This window comes from Grampus griseus, assembly GCF_964374135.1.
Source record: "Grampus griseus genome assembly, chromosome: X".
Classification (NCBI taxonomy): Eukaryota; Metazoa; Chordata; class Mammalia; order Artiodactyla; family Delphinidae; genus Grampus; species Grampus griseus.
Genome location: NC_138999.1, coordinates 28,640,978 through 28,664,927, shown reverse-complemented (window position 1 = coordinate 28,664,927; position 23,950 = coordinate 28,640,978). Strand labels below are relative to the sequence as shown.

Sequence of the window (23,950 nt, the reverse complement as noted above, 5' to 3'; positions counted from 1 at the left end):
TCAGCAGTTGGTATGAATACCTCAGAATAAAGCCCACTGCATTATAGACTTTGAAGTTCTCTTTCAACAAGAGACTCAGCTCTCTACCTTAGCACATAGAGTAAAATATCCCAGTTACAAGACCCATCCAGGTACTCACAGCTTGCAGTCTTTCTATTTTCTCATTCTTAAATATAAATATATAAAGGATCACTAGCTGTATGAACAAAGTCTACAGCCCCAAAAGGGAAAATAGCATGGAATGGACAAATTCCTTGAAAGACACAACTTAAAAAAGCTGACACACAAAGAAATAAAAATTTAACCATCCCTGTATCTATTTAAAAAATGGATCAATTATCAAAAACTTTCTCACCAAAAAAACCCAACAATAACAAAACAAAACAAAACATAATACCCTATGCACTGATGACTTTACAACTGAATTCTTCCAAACATCTCAGGAAGAAATGATACCAGTCTTCACCAATTTATTTCAGAACAAAGAAAGAGAGCACCTCGCAACTTGTTTTATAAGACTAGTCTAACAATGCTATTAACACTTGAGAAGGATTCAAAAAAAATTACAGACCATTTCCTGCCATGAACAAAGATAAAAATCATAAACAGCATATCAGAAAACTGAATCTAGCAATCCATAAAAAGTACAAGACATCATGACCAATAGAATTTATTTCTGGAATCCCAGAGTAGTTTCACATTCCAAAAACAATGGCTGTAGTTTATCACATTCAGAGGAGAAAAATCATAGAAACATTTTAATAAATGCAGAGAAAGTATATGAATATGTTCAACACATATTCATAATAAAAACTTGAGAAACGGAACAAGGAAAAATTCCTTAATCTGATTAAGAGGATCTATAAAATGTCCTACAAGAAACATCGTATTTAATGATCAATTACTGAAAGCTTTCCACCTGAAACAGGGAATGAACCAAGGCTACCCATTATCACCACTTCTATTAAACACTGTTTTAGGGGTCCAAGTTTATGCAAAAACAATTAAAATCATAAGGATTGAAAAGAGAGAAACTTCCTCTACTTAATGACACAACTGTGTACATTAAAATAATCCAAAATGTTTTACAAACCATTAATATTAATAAGTGAATTTGGCGAGGACACTGGATGTGTGCTTAATGTAAAAAAAAAATCTATTTTTATATACCAGCAACAAAAAGAAAATAAAATTTGAAATGAATCCCACTTATAAAAGGATCAAAATATCAAATATCTGGGATTAAATCTAATAAAACATGTGCAGGCCCTCTGGATTGAAAACTGCAAAATATTTCTAAAAAGGCATTCAAGAAGACCTAAATAAATGAAGGGATGTAACATTTTCACGGATTAGATTACTCAATATTGTAAAAAGTTAATTGATTTATAAATTCAACACAATTCAAATCAATATCCTGGCAGGTTTTCGTAAAAAATGACAAGTTGGTTCTAAAATTTATTTGGTAAACCAAACAACCAAAAATAGCAAAAAAAACCACTCTGGTCTAAGAAGAATAAGGCTGGAGGATTTACACTACCAGATCCCCAATTTTTTTTTATAACACAAGTATGTTGGGTTTGTGTGTATGTGTATATATATATATATACACACACACACATACATATACGTGTATGTATGTATATATTATATGTATATATAGGTATATATATACATATATACATTGTATGTATACATGCATGTATATATACACATACATATGTGTATATATATTGAATATATACACACATACACAGTATAATCTTGTTCAATCATAAAAAGGAATGAAGTTCTGATACCTGCTACAACATGGGTGAAACTTTAAAACCTTACGAGTAAAATAATCTAGACACAAAGGGACAAAGGTAGTGTGAGTCCACTTATATGAAATATCTAGAATAGGCAAATTCATAGAGACAGAAAGTAGATTAGAGGTTACTTTTTGGGGGTGTCAGGGGTAGGGATATGGGGAGTTATTACTTAATGGTTACAGAATTTCTGTTTGGGGTAATGAAAATGTTTTAGCAATAGACAATGGTAATGGTTTCACATTGTGGATATAATAAATGAAAGTGAATTATACACTTAAAATGGTTAAAATGACAGATTTTATGTTATATATATTTTACCACAATTTAAAAAGTAAATATACCAAAATCATTGATTTGTACACTTTAAAATGGGTGAATTGTATGGTATATAAATTATACCTCAATAAAGCTGTTGAAAGATGATTGTTATAAAGCCAGTGTGGTACTAGTTGAAGGACAGTGATAATCAAATGGAAGTGAAGAGAGAATCCAGAACAGATTCATACATATATGTTCACTTGATTTATGAGAAAGTTGCCACAGCAGTACAGTGGGAAGAAGACTGCCTTTCGATAAATAGTGATGGATCAACTGATGTTGCTTTTCATTATATATTCATACGCACTACTTGGTTTTAAAGAATAAGTATGCATTACTTTGATAAGCATTTTAAAATATTAGATTTAAAAAGTATTCAGGTTAGAAAGATGAAGACTCACAAGTAAGTAAGTAAATAAATAAATAGTAATAAATAAATAAAACACCTTTTGGAGAAGTTTATCACGCATTAATCAATCACTGATTAAGTCTATATTATAGGTAAGGATAAGTAATTTTGATTTATGATACTTGTTGAGCTAGACCACCTCCATCTTGCTTTAATATTGTCAGTATATACCTGAACACTAAATTAATCGCTTCATCCATTTTCCAGTCTAATTCTTTAGAATAGTTCATATAAAGTAATAGTGGTGTATATCTTGGCATTTGGTCATTAACGTATCGTCGTTCACCATCACCATTCCTTCCATCCACAACAAATCATACAGCCAAATCAAATGGTCAAGTTTAAAAATATATATATAACACAAATAACAAGCCACAAAACCAACCCCTCTCCCCCACCCCCACCAATTAAGCACCATGAAACAAAACAAATGCTTGCAACATTTAACACATGTGACAGGACAGATGGTCAATGTCTAACCTTTATCCACTGAAGATTTATCTGCTTGAGCTTATTTTCAAGTTTATCTTGCTCTTCTGGGCTTATGGGAGCACTTACAAGCACTGTTCCTCCAGTTTCATTTAATTGTTTTAGAATTCCCTGGCGCAGGGGCAACTCTTCTGCCAGTAACTGAAACAGACAAATGCAACAACGTTTAAAATGAATTACAGCACAATGCCAACTACTTTGTCTTTGCCTCTATTGATTAGTCTATCAAAATGAAGCAAGACTGGAGGCCCAGTGGTTCCTCAAATACCAAGTTTTCTACAGAGCACAGAGCTTGGTGGACTAAAACGCCCACTCCCAAGTAAATCAGCCCATCCTAGAAAGGATCAGGATACCTTATCCCTCAGAGATTTTTTTTTTCAAGAGAAAAATGTTATGTAGTATGATGAGCTCTAAAACAATACTCCAAACAGTGTCAAGAGTGTAAAAACACACCTCTCAGAAATAGAACAATCTGGACAAATTTAATCATCCTCTCAGGTATTAGGTCTCCATACTATAACATACCACTGAGTAAGAAATTGCAATATCATATGAAGAGATAACTAACTTTGAGAACATACCAGGTACCAGGCACTGTGCTAAGCTCTTCACACATATGATCTCAGTTAACTTTTATACAATAATTCTGAGGTACATCCTATTATCTTCATCTTACATAGAATAAAACTGAGACAGAGAGGTTAAATCGCAGGTCCAAGGACACAAACGAAGCAAGCAACAGAGCTGCGATTCAAACTTGGCCGGGTTCATTCAAGAACCCTTAATTTTGACACCTCCACATCCCTGAATTTCTCTTACTCATTTAACATCACATTAAAAGTGCCCTTTCCCACGACCTACAAAACTACCATAGTTTTATTAACTGTCTTTTATTTATTTGTGTCATCTATAGCTGCACTGTTCAGTACGGTACCACTTGCCACATGAGGCTATTTAAATTTAAATTAATTAACAGTCATTAAAATTAAAAACTCAATTCCTCAGTCACATCAGTTACCTTTCAAGTCCTCAAAAGGCACACACAGCTAGTGGCTACTAAAACTGATAATGTACAACATAGCCATCATGACAGAAAGTTCTATCGGACAGTGCTGATCTAGATTGTCTAAGGAAAAAAGGAAATCAATGCATATTTTTTAATAAGTGAACACCACTAAACATGTCTCTTAAATGAATTATCAATTAGATTGCTATATATAACACTCAATACATTTAGGAAAGATGAATTTTCAAGAACAGACTGAGTTTATTTTTCCATGGCATAACCGTCTTCAAATGAACTATGGATCAAAAACGTTTTATTTTTTGACTCTCAAATACCTAGTGCATTATCTGACATATAGTAGGTGCTCAATATTTGTTTATTGAACTAAGCAATATTTTTCTTTTCATACTTTATCCTCTGTTCAGGTACACATTTTTTATTTCACAGAAATAAGTAGTTGACATGGAGTCTAATTTGCATGTGCAGACCAACCGAATCAATGATAAAGAAGCAGTCCCATTTCCCTTTGATTGTGTGACCTCGTAAAATGAGGACAATAACGACCATTTTCAAAGTCTGATAAGATTAAATAAAATAGCAGATGTAAATACATCTAATACTTAGTATAAAACAGGGGATGATTAAATGTTAATTTCCCTTTCCCTTTTACCTTCCCTTCAAGAACTAAAGTAAAACAGATCCAAAAGAGTTTGTTTCCTAAAACTAAAACCATGAAAGTCCACCCATCTGCACAATCAAAGCATCTCAGTCTGGGTGGGGACTGGTGCATAGATAAGATAGGTATAAATTTCTCCATTTATTTTTATATATTTTAAAACAATAAAACTGAATAAATAAATGTAATAGAATTAATAGATGAGTAATAAAACTTTTGAATTTTGAGATGCTGCTAAAAAAAAAAAAAAAGCGTCTCAGTCAGCCAGGAGAGGTAATCAGTATTAAGCAGACAGCACAGTAGGTAGACAAGAAAAACCACTTGAATAAACTGGAAGTCTATTAAACCAGTATAGAAAGTGAGCCAACATCACCTCTCCAACACCACAGACAAAACAAACCAAAACAAAACATTGCTTCAGGCAAATCGAATGCCTTTAATTAAAGGCTGAAGTACTGAGACTAATTTGGCAATTAAGATCTTCCCTAAGAAATGGCATTCATTTCTATAAAGATTCTCCTCAGTTTTTGAAATTATTTGGAGCTGTGGAATTCTCCATTAAGTCTAAAATTAATTTTACCTTGGTTTAAAAAGTATCACCATGTATTTTACACACACATATATATCGCATACACACTTTTTAAAAAATACATACTCACTGGGCTAAGACAAAATAAAGTTGTGAGAAAAACTAGTAAGGAACTATCAATATTCTAATGGACAGGAAATCAATGATTAAATACATTTAAAAAAATAGATTCATAGACTCTTTTTTTTTTTTTCGCCCCACCATGTGGCTTGTGGCATCTTAATTCCCTAACCAGGGCTTGAACCCAGGCCACGGTAGTGAAAGCGCAGAGTCCTAACAACTGGGCCTCATGGGAACTGCCCCTAGATTCATAAACTCTTAATACAAGTAGGCCCTGGGAGATTTTAGGAAATAAAATTACCTTGACTTCCTCAAGTTTTTCTTTCAGTTGCTGCTCATTTTCAGGTTCAAGTGGAATACTAGTAATGTTATCTGCTTCTTCCAACCATAAAACAAATTCATTTAAATCTCTTTGAAATTCTGACAAGATATCCTTTTGTTCTTCTAGCCTGGAGAAAGAAGAATAAAATTGTTATCCACAACATATTTCTCAAACTTTCTTTTTTTATTTAGGAAAACTTTAAAAAATTGCACTTTCAATAAAATAAGCCATTTTAAGATGTTAACAATATAATATTTTTAAAGAAAATTTATTCACAGAGCAATTTCAATACCTCAAAAATCTCTAAAAGGTGAGATTAAAATTGGTCAAGAAAAAAATTCTAATTTTAAAATTCCAACATTACGTTATTAAACTAGAGCAGTGTTTCTCAACCTCAGCACTACTGACATTTAGGATTAAATAACCCTTAGTTGTGAATGGGCTGTTCTGGGCATGGCAGGAAGTTTAGCAGTATCCTAGGCCTTTCCCCACTGTATGCCAGTAGCATTCCCCCAGTTTTGACAACCAAAAATGTCTTGACGCATAGTCAAGTATCACCTGGGGGGCAAAACTGCCCCTGGTTGAGAACAACTTCACTAGAGTAAGTATCTAAAATGAAGTTGCATGTTTTAAAATGTTTAAATAAAATACATCTTTATGGGGCTTCCCTGGTGGCGCAGTGGTTGAGAATCTGCCTGCCATTGCAAGGGACATGGGTTTGAGCCCTGGTCCAGGAAGATCCCACATGCCACAGAGCAACTAAGCCCGTGCACCACAACTGAGCCCATGTGCCACAACTACTGAGAATCTGCCTGCCAATGCAAGGGACATGGGTTTGAGCCCTGGTCCAGGAAGATCCCACATGCCACAGAGCAACTAAGCCCGTGCACCACAACTGAGCCCATGTGCCACAACTACTGAAGTGTACCCTAGAGCCCGTGCTCTGCAACAAGAGAAGCTACCGCAATGAGAAGCCCATGCACCACAACAAAGAGTAGCCCCCGCTCGCCGCAACTAGAGAAATCCCGTGTGCAGCAACGAAGACCCAACACAGCCAAAAATAAATAAATAAATTAATTAAAAAAAATATATATATCTTTATGGAAAATTGTAAGGTAAACGTAAAAACAAGATAATTAAATGAAAACACTAAATTACTGCATGTTAAAATGTTTTCCAAATTATGACTCATAATCCTTTTGGAGAAAAGAGGGAAACTGATTTAAAATACTTAACATATGTTGTACTAGTGGAAGTTTTTAATTATAAAAACACATACACTGTATGTTACTCAATTAGCCATAAATTTATTCTTACATATTGAATCATAACACAGCTGAGCAAAATGAGCTGCGCTTAAAATAATTTACATTTTTTTGTTTTGTTGTCTTTTGGGAACTATCTATCTCTGGTATGTAAGTTTTTAATTGAAGTATAATATACATATAGGAAAGCACACATATAACTATACAGCTCAATATAGTTTTAAAAAATGGATACACCAAATAACCAGAAAAGGAATAGAATGTTATCAGAAGCTCAGAGGCCCGCTCTTGACCCTTGCAGTCACTACCTCCAAGTGTACAGTAACCAGTCAACTTTGATTACTTTGCCTGTATGAACGTTATGTATATGGAATCATATAGTCTTTCATTCAATATAATGTTTATAATCATCATTCGGGTTGTGTGTAGTTATCTTCCTCCCTATATAGTACTAAATTGTATAAATATATAATATATCTCTATTGGTTTCCATTTGGGGGCTGTTAGGCTAATTTTTTTTTTTTTTGCTTAAACTTAACACATATTCATTGAGGGCTCATTTACTTCCAGTGACTCAACTGGGCATTAGAATCAAATATAAATGTATTATGTACCTTGCCTCGAGAATCTCACAGTCCATGAGAGGAAAGAAGCATGTAAATCTAGGACTATGATGGAATATTGTAGAGCATAAGTTACTTCTGGGGCAGGGCATAGGAGATGTCCCAGAGAAGATAATGGTCTACTTGGGTCTTGAAGCATGAAAAGAGATATTATTCACAGCCTGTGCAAAGATAGGGCATTGAGAGAACTACAGTTACACTAATTCTCCAAACCATATCTGGTTATTGGATTTGTACTGGTCTATCCTCAGTTAAGTTCTTTGCTGGGAGCTTGTCCAAAGTCTACCTGGGGCACATGAGAAGACATTCTCTTCTCTGTCTATTCTTAAAACAGTAGATCCTATAAAAACCCAAGTCATATATGGGCTCCTGTGAAAACTCAACTCATATTATATCACCGTTGCACTCAAAACTCTTCTATTGCTTCCCAATTCATTCACATAAAAAGTCAAAGTCATTACAGCTCCCTATGAGTGTCTAGGTTTGCTCTGTTCAATATACTAGACACCTTTGCATGTGGCTACTGAACACCTGAAATGATGTAAGGGGAACTGGGGTGGGCTGTAAGTGTAAAATGCACACCAGGTTTCAAAGACTTAGTACAAAAAAAACATCTCTGTACGTTCTACTCAGTTTTGCTGTGAACCTAAAACTGCTATAAAAAAATAAAACTATTCCAGGGGAAGGGTGGGGGGGAGGGGTAGATTGGGAGTTCGGGACTGACAGGTACACACCGCTGTATTTAAAATAGATAACCAACAAGGACCTTCTGTTAAAAAAAAAATTTAGACATTCACAGAAAAACAGAGAAGATGAAAAGGCAGAGGGCTATGTACCAGATGAAGGAACAAGATAAAACTGCAGAAAAACAACCAAATGAAGTGGAAATAGGCAACCTTCCAGAAAAAGAATTCAAAATAATGATAGTGAAGATGATCCAGGATCTCGGAAAAAGAATGGAGGCAAAGATCAAGAAGATGCAAGAAATCTGTAACAAAGACCTAGGAGAATTAAGGAACAAACAAACAGAGATGAACAATACACTAACTGAAATGAAAACTACACTAGAAGGAATCAATAGCAGAATAACTGAGGAAGAAGAACAGATAAGTGACCTGGAAGACAGAATGGTAGAATTCACTGCTGCAGAACAGAATAAACAAAAATGAATGAAAAGGAATGAAGACAGCCTAACAGACCTCTGGGACAACATTAAAAGAAACAACATTGGCATTATAGGGGTCCCAAAAGGAGAAGAGAGAGAAAAAGGACCTGAGAAAATACTTGAAGAGATTACAGTTGAAAATGTCCCACATGGGAAAGGAAATAGCCACCCAAGTCCAGGAAGCACAGTGAGTCCCACACAGGATAAACCCAAGGAGAAACGTGTGGAGACATAGAGTAATCAAATTGGCAAAAATTAAAGACAAAGAAAAATTATTGAAAGCAGCAAGGGAAAAATGACAAATAACACACAAGGGAACTCCCATAAGGTTAACAGCTGATTTCTCAGCAGAAACTCTACAAGCCAGAAGGGAGTGGCATGATATACTTAAAGTGATGAAATGGAAGAACCTACAACCAAGATTACTCTACCCGGCAAGGATCTCATTCAGATTCGATGGAGAAATCAAAAGCTTTACAGATAAGCAAAAGCTAAGAGAATTCAGCACCACCAAACCAGCTCTACAACAATTGCTAAAGGAACTTCTCTAAGTGGGAACCACAAGAGAAGAAAAGGACCTACAAAAACAAACCCCAAACAATTAAGAAAATGGTAATAGGAACAAACATATCAATAATTACCTTAAACGTGAATGCATTAAATGCTCCAGCCAAAAGACACAGGCTCGCTGAATGGATACAAATACAAGACCCATATATATGCTGTCTATAAGAGACCCACTTCAGACCTAGGGACACATACAGACTGAAAGTGAGGGGATGGAAAAAGATATTCCATGCAAATGGAAATTAAAAGAAAGCTGGAGGAGCAATACTCATATCAGATAAAATAGACTTTAAAATAAAGAATGTTACAAGAGACAAGGAAGGACACTACATAATGATCAAGGGATCAATCCAAGAAGAAGATATAACGATTATAAATATATATGCACCCAACATAGGAGCACCTAAACACGTAAGGCAACTGTTAACAGCTATAAAAGAGGAAATGGACAGTAACACAATAATAGTGGGGGACTTTAAAACCTCACTTACACCAATGGATAGATCATCCAAAATGAAAATTAATAAGGAAACAGAAGCTTTAAATGACGCAACAGACCAGACAGATTTAATTGATATTTATAGGATATTCCACCCAAAAACAGCAGATTACACTTTCTTCTCAAGTGCACACAGAACATTCTCCAGGATAGATCACATCTTGGGTGACAAATCAAGCCTCAGTAAATTTAAGAAAACTGAAATCATATCAAGCATCTTTTCTGACCACAACACTATGAGATTAGAAATGAATTACATGGAAAGAAATGTAAAAAACACAAACACATGGAGGCTAAACAATACGTTACTAAATAACCAAGAGATCACTGAAGAAACCAAAGAGGAAATCAAAAAATACCTACAGACAAATGACAATGAAAATACTACGATCCAAAACCTATGGAATGCAGCAAAAGCAGTTCTAAGAGGGAAGTTTATAGCAATACAATTCTACCTTAAGAAAAAGGAAACATCTCAAATAAACAACCTAACTTTGCACCTAAAGCAATAGGAGAAAGAAGAAAAAAGAGACCCCAAAGTTAGCAGAAGGAAAGAAATCATAAAGATCAGATCAGAAATAAATGAAAAAGAAATGAAGGAAATGATAGCAAAGATCAATAGAACTAAAAGCTGTTTCTTTGAGAAGATAAACAAAATTGATAAACCATTAGCCAGACTCATCAAGAAAAAGAGGGAGGGGACTAAAACCAGAAAAATTAGAAATGAAAAAGGAGAAGTTACAAAGGACACCACAGAAATACAAAGCATCCTAAGAGACTACTATAAGCAACTCGATGCCAATAAAATGGACAACCTGGAGGAAATGGACAAATTTTTAGAAAGGTATAACCTTCAAGACTGAACCAGAAAGAAATAGAAAATATGAACAGACCAATCACAAGTAATGAAATTAAACTGTGATTAAAAATCTTCCAACAAACAAAAGTCCAGCACCAGATGGCTTCACAGGTGAATTCTATCAAACATTTAGAAAAGAGCTAACACCCATCCTTCTCAAACTCTTCCAAAAAATTGTGGAGGAAAGAACACTCCCAAGCTCATTCTATGAGGCCACCATCACCATGATACAAAAAAGACAAAGATACTATAAAAAAAGAAAATTACAGACCAATATCACTGATGAATACAGATGCAAAAATCCTCAACAGAATACTAGCAAACAGAATCTAACAGCACATTAAAAGGATCATACAGCATGATCAAGTGGGATTTATCCCAGGGATGCAAGGATTCTACAATATACGCAAATCAATCAATGTGATACACCATATTAACAAACTGAAGAATAAAAACCATATGATCATCTCAACAGATGTAGAAAAAGCTTTTAACAAAATTCAACACCCATTTATGATAAAAACTCTCCAGAAAGTGGGCACAGAGGGAACCTAACTCAATATAATAAAGGCCATATACGACAAACCCACAGCAAACATCATTCTCAATGGTGAAAAACTGAAAGCATTTCCTCTAAGATCAGGAACAAGACAAGGATGCCCACTCTCACCACTATTATTCAGCATAGTTTTGGAAGTCCTAGCCATGGCAATCAGAGAAGAAAAAGAAATAAAAGAATACAAATTGGAGAAGAAGAAGTAAAACTGTCACTGTTTGTAGATGACATGACACTGTACATATAGAATCTGAAAGATGCCACTAGAAAACTACTAGAGCTAATCAATGAATTTGGTAAAGTTGCAGGATAGAAAATTAATGCACAGAAATCTCTTGCATTCCTATACACTAATGATGAAAAATCTGAAAGAGAAATCAAGGAAACGTTCTCATTTACCATTGCAACAAAAAGAATAAAATACCTAGGAATAAACATATCTAGGGAGACAAAAGACCTGTATGCAGAAAACTATAAGACAATGATGAAAAAAATTAAAGATGATACAAACAGTTGGAGAGTATACCATGTTCTTAGATTGGAAGAATCAATATTGTGAGAATGACTATACTACCCAAAGCAATCTACATATTCAATGCAATCCCTATCAAATTACCAATGGCTTTTTTTACAGAACTAGAACAAAAAATCTTAATTTGTATGGAGACACAAAAGACCCCGAATAGCCAAAGCAGTCTTGAGGGAAAAAAAACGGAGCTGGAAGAATCAGACTCCCTGACTTCAGACTATAGCACAAAACTGGAGTAATCAAGACAATATGGTACTGGCACAAAAACAGAAATATAGATCAATGGATCAGGATAGAAAGCCCAGAGATAAACCCATGCACCTATGGTCAACTAATCTATGACAACAGAGGCAGGGATATACAATCAGAAAAGACAGTGTCTTCAATAAGTGGTGCTGGGAAAACTGGACAGCTACATGTAAAAGAAGGAAATTAGAACACTCCCTAACGCCATACACAAAAATAAACTCAAAATGGATTAGAGACCTAAATGTAAGACCAGACACTATAAAACTCTCAGAGGAAAACGTGGGAAGAACACTCTTTGACATAAATCACAGCAAGATCTCTTTTGATCCACCTCCTAGAGTAATGGAAATAAAACCAGAAATAAACAAATGGGACCTAATGAAACTTAAAAGCTTTTGCAAAGCAAAGGAAACTGCAAACAAGAGGAAAAGATAACCCTCAGAATGGGAGAAAATATTTGCAAACGAATCAATGGCCAAAGGATTAATCTCTAAAACATATAAACAGCTCAAGCAGCTCAATATTAAAAAAACAAACAACCCAATCCAAAAATGCGCAGAAGACCTAAATAGTCGTTTCTCCAAAGAAGACATACAGACGGCCAAGAAGCACATGAAAAGCTGCTCAACATCACGAATTATTAGAGAAACGCAAATCAAAACTACAATTAGGTATCACCTCACACCAGTTAGAATGGGCATCATCAGAAAATCTACAAACAACAAATGCTGGAGAGGGTGTGGAGAAAAGGGAACCCTCTTGCCCTGTTGGTGGGAATGTAAATTGATACAGCCACTATGGAGAACAGTATGGAGGTTCCTTAAAAAAACTAAAAATAGAATTACTATATGACCCAGCAATGCCACTCCTGGGCATATACCCAGAGAAAACCATAATTCAAAAGGACACATGCACCCCAATGTTCACTGCAGCAATATTTACAAGAGCCAGGTCATGGAAGCAACCTGAATGCCCATCGACAGACGACTGGATAAAGAAGATGTGGTACATATATACAATGGAATATTACTCAGCCATAAGAAGGAACGAAATTGGGTCACTGTAGAGACGTGGATGAATCTAGAGACTGTCATAGAGAGTGAAGTAAGTCAGAAAGAGAAAAACAAATATCGTATATTAACGCATATATGTGGAACCTAGAAAAATGGTACAGATGAACCAGTTTGCAGAGCAGCAATTGAGATACAGATGTAGGGAACAAACATATGGACACCAAGGGAGGAAGTGGTGGGCTGGGTCATGGTGGTGTGATGAATTGGGAGATTGGGATTGACATATATACACTAATATGTATAAAATGGATGACTAATAACCTACTGTATAAAAAATAAATAAAATTCAAAAAAAATAAAACATCTCATTAGTATATTTAATATCATGTACAAGTCAACATAATATTTTTAATATACTGGGTTAAATAAAATATATTCATTTCACCTGTTTCTACTTTTTCTTAAATGTGGCAATTAGAAAATTTAAAATTACATACGAGGCTCACCTTATTTTTCTATTTAAAAGCACTGATCTATAAAATCTGCTGATACCCTTTCTCTTTACTTCTCTGACCTCATTTCCATCTACTCTCCCTTCTTCTTATCCTTCTTGAGACCCACTTGCTGTGCTCCTGAAATACACTAGATGCATCCCCGCTTCTAAGCTTTTGTACTTGCTGGTTTTTTTCTGCCTAGAATGACCTTACCTCACAAATCAAACGTGGCTGGTTCCCTCACCTCCTGCAGGTCTTTCTTGATGACCCTACTTAAAATCCCACCTCTTCTCTCAAATTTCTGTTCTTTCTCCCTGGTTTATCTTTCTCTTTAGTTCTTAAAACTAACATATACTATAATTTGGTTATTTTGTATATTGTGTATCTCACACACAGGAAATTAAGCTCTCTGAGGGCAAAGATTTTGTCTGTTTTACTTACTACTGTTACCTTTTCTCCTGAAACAATGCCTGGCACAGAATAGATGCTAAATAAATAAGTGTTGCGTGAATGAATGAATTCTGCCTTCATTCTTTTCAATCTTGTGTTCCTGTTTTAAAAGAATCTTTCTCATTCTTTGCAACATTCGTTCTAAAACATGATCTAATTTACTCACCAATGTGCACTACAGTATTCCATCAAATGAAAGACACCTTCAGTTGCAAGTCATTATAGTACCATTGTAAGTACTACGAGGATGTGAGTTGGAGTGGGCAACGGTGCTGATTACATGATGACACTTATTACTTAGAGGTTTTATTTTATTAAGAAATTGTTCTTTTAGGTTTATGTATATTTTTGTCTTATGTTCCTCTTGAAGATGCATAAATAGTAAAATACAAGTGAAAAATTGGTGTGGTATTCTTAAAACTTCCTCGTATTTAGAGTCTGAGTCTCCTATAGCACTTTTCCCTTTAAAGTAACTGACGTCTGTCTTTTTCCCTACACAAGGTCATCTTCTGTGGTATCCAGAGTATTGGCAATGTAGCACTTCTTAACAGGGCTCTACTACTGCTTCTTGGATTTTCTTCTAAATCACATGTGTCCTGGCCAGCAGAAATTGTAAAACCCATCCGGATTTCAGTGATATTAATGTGATAAAATGTGCCACTTAGAATGAAATTTGGTTAGTTTGCATAGCCTCCCACCACTGATGTAATGACTTAGGTTCTTTTGGCTGCTACCAAATTGCTGGTTGTTTCAGGATTAAAAAAATAAAGATTCATAATGTCGTGACAGTTTACGGTTACCTTTAGTTTATAATTATGAATGAATATTATCATCGGTATCATCTGCCTGATGCGTGAGCTTATTTTCTGTTAATAGAGTCATTAAAGGTTTGGCATTAATTTCCATGGGAACTACTGTATGATTATATGAGTTTTTGCCAAAAACAAATACTGTGGCTCTTTTTGTAAAGTAAGGATGCCTACGTCAATGTCTAATGTTGACATTAATGGTTATTGAAGTATTTGAGATTTAGGGAGGAAGGGTCAAAAGAGGAAGCCGGTGAAGTGGCTTGAGGCAGGGTTATGAAGTGGCTAGAGTGTTTTGCTTTAACCTCTAGGTGATGAAATACTCCAATTTTTTGAGTAGAGAAAGATTTATTTCATCCACTCACTCTGGCTACTCTGTGGAGAATGGATGTGGGCAAGGGAGGTATGAAGAGAGCCCTGAGTTCTAAAGGGCAGGTTCAAATGGCTGCTAATCAGAGACAAAGGAGGAGCAGTCAAGAAATAGTGCAGCCTTGGGGGCAGGGTCCTGATTGCCCCTCAAGGGATACACATAACAATATCTTTGAGCTCTTCTGCAGAACTAAAACCCCCACCAAATGGAAGATGTTAACTACTTGATGAAGCATTCTTCATTCCAGAGAAAGGCACAGTTGGCCCATCATCACCTGACCCCAGAAGATCTCTGGATTGAAGGAACGCAGGCTCTGCAGGCACCCTGCTCCTTATCAGCAACCCCGCCCCCTTGACTGTATCGCTCCTCACAACCCCCACCCCTGCCCCGAGTTGGGACACACAGTTGTGAGGACATTAGCCCACTGTGGCCTCCTGGCAAAGCAATAAAGCTATTATTTTCTACTTCACCCAAAACCCTGTCTCTGAGATTTAATTCACTGTCAGGGTACAGAGGCCGGTTTCAGCTTCAGAATCAACTATGAGACAATTGAGACCAAGGTGATAGGCAAGGTGATAAAGTAATGAAGGTCCAAATCATGAAGATGTAGCCAGGGACTAGGAAGACAGGATGTTTAAAATGTAGGAGATTCAACAGGACTTGTGGATAAAAGGAGAGAGATTAGCATTAGTAGCTAACAATTATTAAGCACTTTCTATATGCAGCCACTGAATCGAGTACCAAGTTGTCACATTACTATTGTGAGATGGGTACTTGTCTTTCCTCATCTACAGATAGATCAAAGAGCTAATAAGTGGTCAATCCAGCATTCAGTCCTGGGTCATCTAGGTCCAGAGTCTGTGCTCTTCACCTGTTCAACCTATTACACCTGGTCTAGGCGTGAGCCCACCTTATCTGGCTGAACAGACAGTATTTACTCCAGCTGAGAGTACATTTAATTGTATCAGATATTTAAGGGAAATTACTAGTTTCAAAAATAGAGAGATCTTGAGCTCAGGGGAGAGAGGAGGGCTGGAAATATGGAATTCAGAGTCATCAGCATTGAGTTGGAGGATAAAACATAGTAAACTAGCATTTGAACTAATAATGCACACTTCACATTTGGCATCTTCTGAGTCCATTCTTTCTTCACTTCTAGGTTAATGATAGACAATTCTCCCACCTGCTTATTTAAATTGAAAAAAAAAAAAGAAAAGAAGAAAAAGCCCATTTCACAGTCATTCATTGATTTCCTATGCACAGGTAACCTGCGGCTCCTGCCCGTCCCCCACCCTCCCTCTTTGACATGAAAAGCCAAAGGAATGCCTCAGGTGTTCCTCTGGCCCCTGCAAAGGCTACACAGATCTGTGAAGGAGTTCTTCAGCTCAACAAATATTCAGCTGAAGGAGAACACGGTTTTCCCTTCCTGCAGTCTTCATACTGTTTTTTTAGTGATTATCCTGAAGCCCCTACCTTTGACTTCAGAGAGATGTAAGGGGTGATGTAAGGTGGGCAGCCACCCCCACCATAGACACTGCACTCCCCACAAAGCTAACTACCCCATCTCACCTGAGTCCTCTTAACATTGATCTGGACAGGGGGTACCGAGGAGGTTGGAAATCACTGACAGTAGACATAATACTACTGCTACTTCTCAGCAAACCTTAGGGGGAAGTGGCTGGTCTCAACTGCTGGCAGCTTGCTTTAGAATGTGGGATAGCACCGTTTTTCCTCAGACTCTGGACTGAGAAGCAATTCTGGAAGAGGAACAATCCCACTATAGACATCTGTTATTCGTTTAGCAGTTCTAAGCCAGTTCAAATCCTTGGGTCTAGGTTTCAAGGGTATTTGTCAGTCTACCTCATCTTTCTCTCTGTTCTACTCTCTTTGCAAATCTTTGTCTCCTTTAGTATTTGACTCTAGATCATCTTGCATGGTGTCCCATATACTGAGAGCAACCTTATTTCTATCAATCTTCCTCATCTTAGTTAAGTAAAACCATGTTAAAATCCAACTACACTTGTAAAACCTAGACAGATGGGTAAGACTTTTCTCAACCTTCATCTAGAAACTGATAATTTCAGGGAAGAAAAAAATCCAAAACTAAACAAAAGCTTGAAAAGCAGGAAAGAGTAATATCAAACCAAAAATAGAAAAATTCCAAACGTAGAATAAAACTCTAAAAGCAAATACCTCTACCTCCACTTCAAACATATCTCAAATTAATTACCTGCATATTTTTTCCTTTCAAAAATATCCAGCCAAGAATAAGAGTGGAGATATACTTATTCATTGTAATTAAGATTTATGTATTTAATTGGGATCAAACTCTATACAAACATTGTATACCTAGTCATTTAATATGCTACTGTATTTCCTTAGGTCATTATTTATTATTTGAAAAATTGATTTTTAGGATCTGAGTAATAAGCCATATATAAGTACACCATATTTTACCATTGTTCTGTTACTTCACATTTAGTTTGGTTCCAATTTTTCATTATAATAAATAACCTTATAACAAATACATTTGTTTATGTGCTTTGGCTCATCTATCTGCTAATTTCCGTGGAATAAGGAAGAAAAGCTAACAATGAGAATACTAAGAATTTAGATACACATTGCTAAATTTCTTTGCAATGCTGGTACTAAGAATACATATACACTTCCACCAACAATTATAAAGTATAAATTAAAAAAAAGTTATAAAATATGAAAGTCAACGGATTTATCACTACCGAGCATTAAAATTTATATACTTGATAAAAGAAAAATAGTTTGTCATGGTTTTTTTTACATTTCATATTAATAGAAAAATTAAACAATTTTGTATACATGTGTACATTTGTCATTTGTTTCTACTGTCAGTCGTCTGCTGTGTCTGTTGCCCATTTTGCCTCAGTGTTTTCTTATTTGTTTGTAAGGGCTCTTTTCACATTATCTTAAAAATATATTTATTGAGAATACTTTTATAGCTTCCCTTTTACCTTCTTTAAAAATATTTTTTCTTCTTTCTAAATAAAATTTTTTCAATTTCTTTCATTGATACTACTCTGAAAATTGTGACCACCCCACAATTGTTTAGATATTTGCCTTTATTCTGGATCCTTATACGTTCATTAAAAAAAACAAAAACCAACCAAACCGAAAAACCTAACTGGATACTCCCCTAGTGGTGCAGTGGTTAAGAATCCACCTGCCAATGCAGGGGCGTGGGTTCCATCCCAGGTCCGGGAGCATCCCACATGCCGCAGAGCAACTAAGCCCGTGCACCACAACTACTGAGCCTGTGCTCTAGAGCCCACGTGCCGAAACTGCCGAGCCCACGTGCTGCAACGACTGAAGCCTGCACGCCTGGAGTCTGTGCTCTGCAACAAGAGAAGCCACCACAATGACAAGCCCGCGCACCACAACGAAGAGTAGCCCCCTCTCGCTGCAACTAGAAAAAGCCCGTGTGCAGCAACGAAGACCCAATGCAGCCATAAATAAATAAATAAATATTTAAAAAACTAACTGCTTAATCCATTTTAAATTTATATAGTTGAGTTTCTGACCTTGAAGGGTTTTTCAGAAATTGGTATTTTTTCCCCAGCACAATCTATTCTCTATTGATTTGTGGTGATTTCTTCATTATATTTTGTGTTTTACATGCAATAAGGTTCTTTTTGCAGATATACCACAGATTTTTGTGACAGCAATACACTACTTCAACCATTGCAGCTTGAAAGTATGTCTAATTCCTGGTAGGTTAAACCCCCCTCTTACCTTAGTCATTCTAATTTATGTACCACAAAGTATCATTTGGTCAAATTACAAAATAAATTTCATTGGGGACTTTGGTAGCGATTCCATTAAATCAATAAATTAATTTGTGTAGAACTACTGTCTTTCCAGCATAAATCTGCTAAATTTTCTATGTTTACAGTGTATTTGGACACTGAGAGTATCTGGGACTCATCTGTGCACTATAAATAATTAAGTATGTTTTCTAATTAACCTTCAGCATCAGTTTGAAAGGCAGTGACTTGCATATGATTTTATGGATATTAACTGTATACTAATTTGGAAAAGTCTTAAGAACTCCCAGATAGAATAAATCATCACTTAAAAAGTAAAAGCTTTGGCTAAGCTATTTGCTATAATCTTTCTTTTCACACAATGTTTGTAGAAAACTTTTTGTTGATGATTTAATTTCTTAAAGAGTACAGCATCTTCTTTTTAAATATGAAAACATTTGGTAGTCATTTCTTGTCTAGGTTTTTTACACTTTGAAATATAAAAAAAGATGGCGCGCAAATCCCACCGGGACACTGTCATAATCTGCTCTTTCAAGTGCATGTGTTTTCTGAAATTTCAAAAGCCTTGGTTTGAAGTTTTAAAAGCTGCAATTGGAATTTATGTATTCAGATGACTGCAGAAAAGCTAAGGAACGCAGTTTGCATTTCCAGGCTTGTCTCGACAGAACGGTTTAAACGTGCTTTATATTGGCATTCATCACATGAAGTGTTATTTCTTTGTTTACCTACTCGCTTAATGCTTATGGTAGGATTTATTCAGGCATGTGGTAATAATAATAATGAATGGGATATTTAACATCACCCATCTGCAATTAAGTGCTAAATATTTTACTTTTAGAGGCATTTCAATACATTTAGCTACTTTTTTTTTTTTAAAGAATGGCTTCTGTTTGAAATATTGGCTCTGTAGCCATTTACATTATAAATGCTCTTAATGCAATTGAAGGAAGCACATATTATGATGGGGAGAGATTTGCATACTCAGAAAGGAAGAGTTACCCATGTGTTGCTAAATTCAATGAATTTAACATTAATTCTAAATGAACATTTTCCGTGGGGCTGCTCTTACGGTAAGAGGTAAAGACTGCCAAATCACGTGACATGATTTTAGAAGAGGAGGGTCTACCTAGTGTTTCAGGCCAAATGCTAGGTATTTTCACATTTGAATCTCTTTTAACACTCAATACATCATGTGTATTGTCTCCCTAATATTCCCAATGAAGAAATTGAAGCCCAGAGATTTATATACCATATATATCCAAGTATAACGTGACTCTCTATCCTATTTTCCAAATGAGAAGTTCCTAAGTTTCTGATCAAATGTAACATAGAAACTTTGGAAAACGTAGATAGAATCATCACCCATCTACATATAATGCTTAATTCAATAATTTGATGGTGCATACTAATTTAAAATCATATAACATATTACATTAGAAAGACCACTAATTTAAAATTATATAACGTTAGAAAGATCACACTTCCCCATTCATAGTTTATACAACAATCGTGGCAACATTCTTCACACGCATCTTCAACACTGGATCTGTCATTCTGAGGGATGCACTTTTTGAGTTATCTAATTCAGTTTTCTAAACAGTGTCATCTTCACTTACACCCATGTGGCTTGAGGTACAGTACTGCTGAAGCCACGTGTAATGTTCTACTGGAAATTTTATTCCAAGCCACAAACACACATTTACGTACAGAAGACAGTTTTATGTTATGTAAAGACAGTTTTTCTTTTCTCTGTGCCATATGTCCATGAGCTACACGAGGCAACCACTTACTGAGTGGCTTTTAAAATAATCTTTCCGGAGTTTGTTTACAATGGCATTCAACTCATGAAATTGTGATGTCATACCACCAAAGTTAATCACTACTTCTGTTAAACTTGTTTTCTTCCTGTATCAAGTGACTGCTACAAGCCACTAAAATAAGCACAAACTGAGATTATGCCAATATGTCTTTCCCAGACAGTACTTTGTTGTTTTGCGCAAAATAAAACAAGTGAGTGTCTTATAATTTGAGAAACTCTAGAAAGATTCAAATATAAAGGTGTCTCTTAAGGAAAAAAAAACATTCAGGCTTAGGCACACATAGTAACTTCTCCAAGTCATACTGTCTAGAGGGCACTGTTAGCACCAGAACCCAGGCATCGACTCGATTTTTAAACCAACACACCTCCCAAATCTGGTTAGTACACAAGTCACACAATCAGACATTCATTCATTTTGCCTAGTTTGTTCTTTATAAAAATGAAGTGCAACTGAGAGGCGTAACATATCAAGGTTCCTCAGGCATTTACTCCTCAATATTAAGGAAAACATTAGCAACTTGTGGGTAGATGTGAAGAATGAAAAGGGAAATCATGGAGCTTAGCAGTGAGAGTTCCTGAAAGGAAAAAAAAAAGTTCAAACCTAAGCCCTGAAAGTTATTAGTTGAGTGTGTGAACCTGGGCAAGTTACTTAACCTCTATAGGCCTCCATTTCCTCATCTTAAAATGGGGACAATAAACACTTCATACTGTGGTTGTTTGGATTAAATTTGCTTTCAGAAACTCCAGTTTTAGCCTACTGCTTTCACTAATGGTATTCAACAAATGCTAGAGAAAATATAAAAAGTTTTGTCTTTTTTTTTGTTTAAAAGGGAGACTCTGGATACTGAACTGCTACTTCTATCTCAGAATTTTGCCTAAGCCAACATACTTATATACATAAAAGTATTTATAAAGCATGTATGAGGAGGACTCATATAAAGCATTATCAGGAGGACTATGTGAAATTGAGCTTTTTGATGAGCCAGTTGACAGCTCTATTTCTTTCTTCTGACAAGCTTCCTTGACTAATTTTTTTGGGGAAAGACAATTAGAGTCAAAATGCTAACCTACGAGTAAATGTGCCACCAGATGAGACTACTTCTAGGCAAGGTAAACGTATGGTTACAATGCAACAAAACACCTTTCAAAGGTCTACTAGTGTCCAATGATATGGCGGTGACTGTAGGTAACAATCTTTGCCCTGATGAAGCTTACATTCCAGACAATAAAAAAGATAAAGAAGTGAAAAATATCGATTGTGGCAAAGCGGTAAGTGCTACAGAGGGAAAAAATGAAGCTGGAAGAAAGGGAATATTGAGTGGAGCTGGAGGGTGGCTGCAGTTTTGTAAAGGGTGATCAGAGGAGGCTTCATTGAGAAGGGGTATTTGAGTAAAATCGTAATGGTAGAGACTGGCTGGCTGCCCATTAAAAGACTTTATTCTCTTCTTTTAACTATGAAGCTAGTTGTCATGTCACATTCTCTCTGGCCATTAGGTGTGACTACATAACTGAATTCTAGCCAATGGAATAGACACAAAAGTGATTCTCACCGATTCCAGGCCTGGCTCTTAACCTCACCACCCCGACATAGATGATATTCCTTGTTCTTTCTCTTTCTAATGTAGAAAAGCATAGGGATTTTGAAAGCCACATGTTAAAAATGTCAGCGCTACAAAATCAAGGTAGACTGGGTCCCTGATTCACAATTTAGAGGGAGCTGCTCGCCTGCTGATCAGAAGCAACTTTTTGAAGTTTGCATGAGTGAGACGTTTCTATAGTGGTAAGCCACTGAAATGCGGGGCTTCTACTTTAACATCAGCTTGAATAAAGTTAGGTAATAAAGGAGGTGAGGGATCAATCCATTCAAATATTGGGGAGAAAACACTCTAAGCAAAGGAAAACAAGTACAAAGATTCCGAGGCAGGAGTGTGGTTAGAATGTTCCAAAAACAACAAAGAAGTGGGAAAAAATGTTTGGAATGGAATGACAGAGGGGAGACTAGCAGGAGATGAAGTAAAACAAGCCAAATCTTAAGAGATTCTACCGAGAATCCCAAGGCTTTCATAATTCATATTCTCTATCAAATTCAGTTCTCAGATAAAAAGAAATTCTAGAATAACCTTTTTGGGGATCTCAGGTTGAACCCTTCTCCAATCCTACTTTAATAGGTCCAAATGACTAACTGAATCCCAGCACTTCTTCCATATTTTTGTTGTGTGCTGTCTACAGAGGTGCTGGAATAGATTTCTGAAAACACTGCGGATGCTTTGGACTGTCATCTATCAGAGGCAGAGTAACACAATTTATCGGTAAAGCCTGTAACAAAGCCATTACCATCTGATGAAAGATGCAATGAAGAGTGAATGACCTTAGTTTTTCTGCTTTCAGTCATGGCTAGGTTCTCCCCTTCCCAGACATTCAAAACACCACCATCTTCCCTTCCAAGATGGCTCCTCTGTCAATGTCCATGGATGGCTCTGCCAGCTCCCAGTCTCTCAAAATAGAAATGAGAGGCATCCTTGATTCTTTCCTCTCCCTCACACCCAGAGTGTATCAATAATTGTCCTCATAATTCCACTTGAGATGTCTCTCTTGAGTATTCCCACTTTCCTCCATACTCCCTGCTACCGTCTCCCCCTCCCATCCTCTCTCACTGGTTACTGAGGCTATTTCCTAATTGGTTTCTGCCTCCCACCTTGTCATCTTATCCATTCTTAACACTTCAGAATGAATAATATTTCTAAAATAAGTCTCTGATCATACTCTCACACCTTCAATAACTCCCTAGTGCCAATGGGATAAAATCCAACTTTTTTAATGTGGATCAAAAACCTCTTTATGATCTGATCTCTACTTACTTCTCTTTCTTCATCTTTCTTTGCATTGCACAATCCACTGAACAACTTAATCTTCTTTGCAATCTAGTACCACATCCATGTCAGGACTCAGCACACTCTGTCCCATCCTTCTGGGATACCCTTCCCATTGTCCTGATCTATGTAGCTTCTAGTTACCTCTTCAATCTCAGGTTAGCCATTACCTCCTCTATGAAGCTTTCCTCAATTAATTAGCAACCTACTCCTAATCAAGCCTAAGTTATGGGCCCTGTTATGTAGTCCCATAGCTCCTCATAATTTTTCTAGCACAGGGTATAATATAATCTCCTATGTTTGTCAATATACAGCAAGTACCATAAGGACAGGTACTCT

At 36.1% G+C, this 23,950-nt stretch overlaps 1 protein-coding gene across 6 annotated transcripts in view; it reads right to left on the bottom strand.

Annotated features, from left to right (window-relative positions):
* The window catches only part of DMD (dystrophin), a 2,236,200-nt gene that overhangs the window by 823,268 nt on the left and 1,388,982 nt on the right, over positions 1-23,950 (bottom strand). For all 6 annotated transcript variants that reach the window (XM_082680764.1, XM_082680765.1, XM_082680763.1 and 3 more), the window contains 2 exons: positions 5,660-5,807; positions 3,019-3,168 (listed from right to left, as the gene is read on the bottom strand). In XM_082680764.1, coding sequence (XP_082536890.1) covers positions 3,019-3,168; positions 5,660-5,807 — 298 coding nt within the window. The remainder of the gene's footprint in view (positions 1-3,018; positions 3,169-5,659; positions 5,808-23,950) is intronic.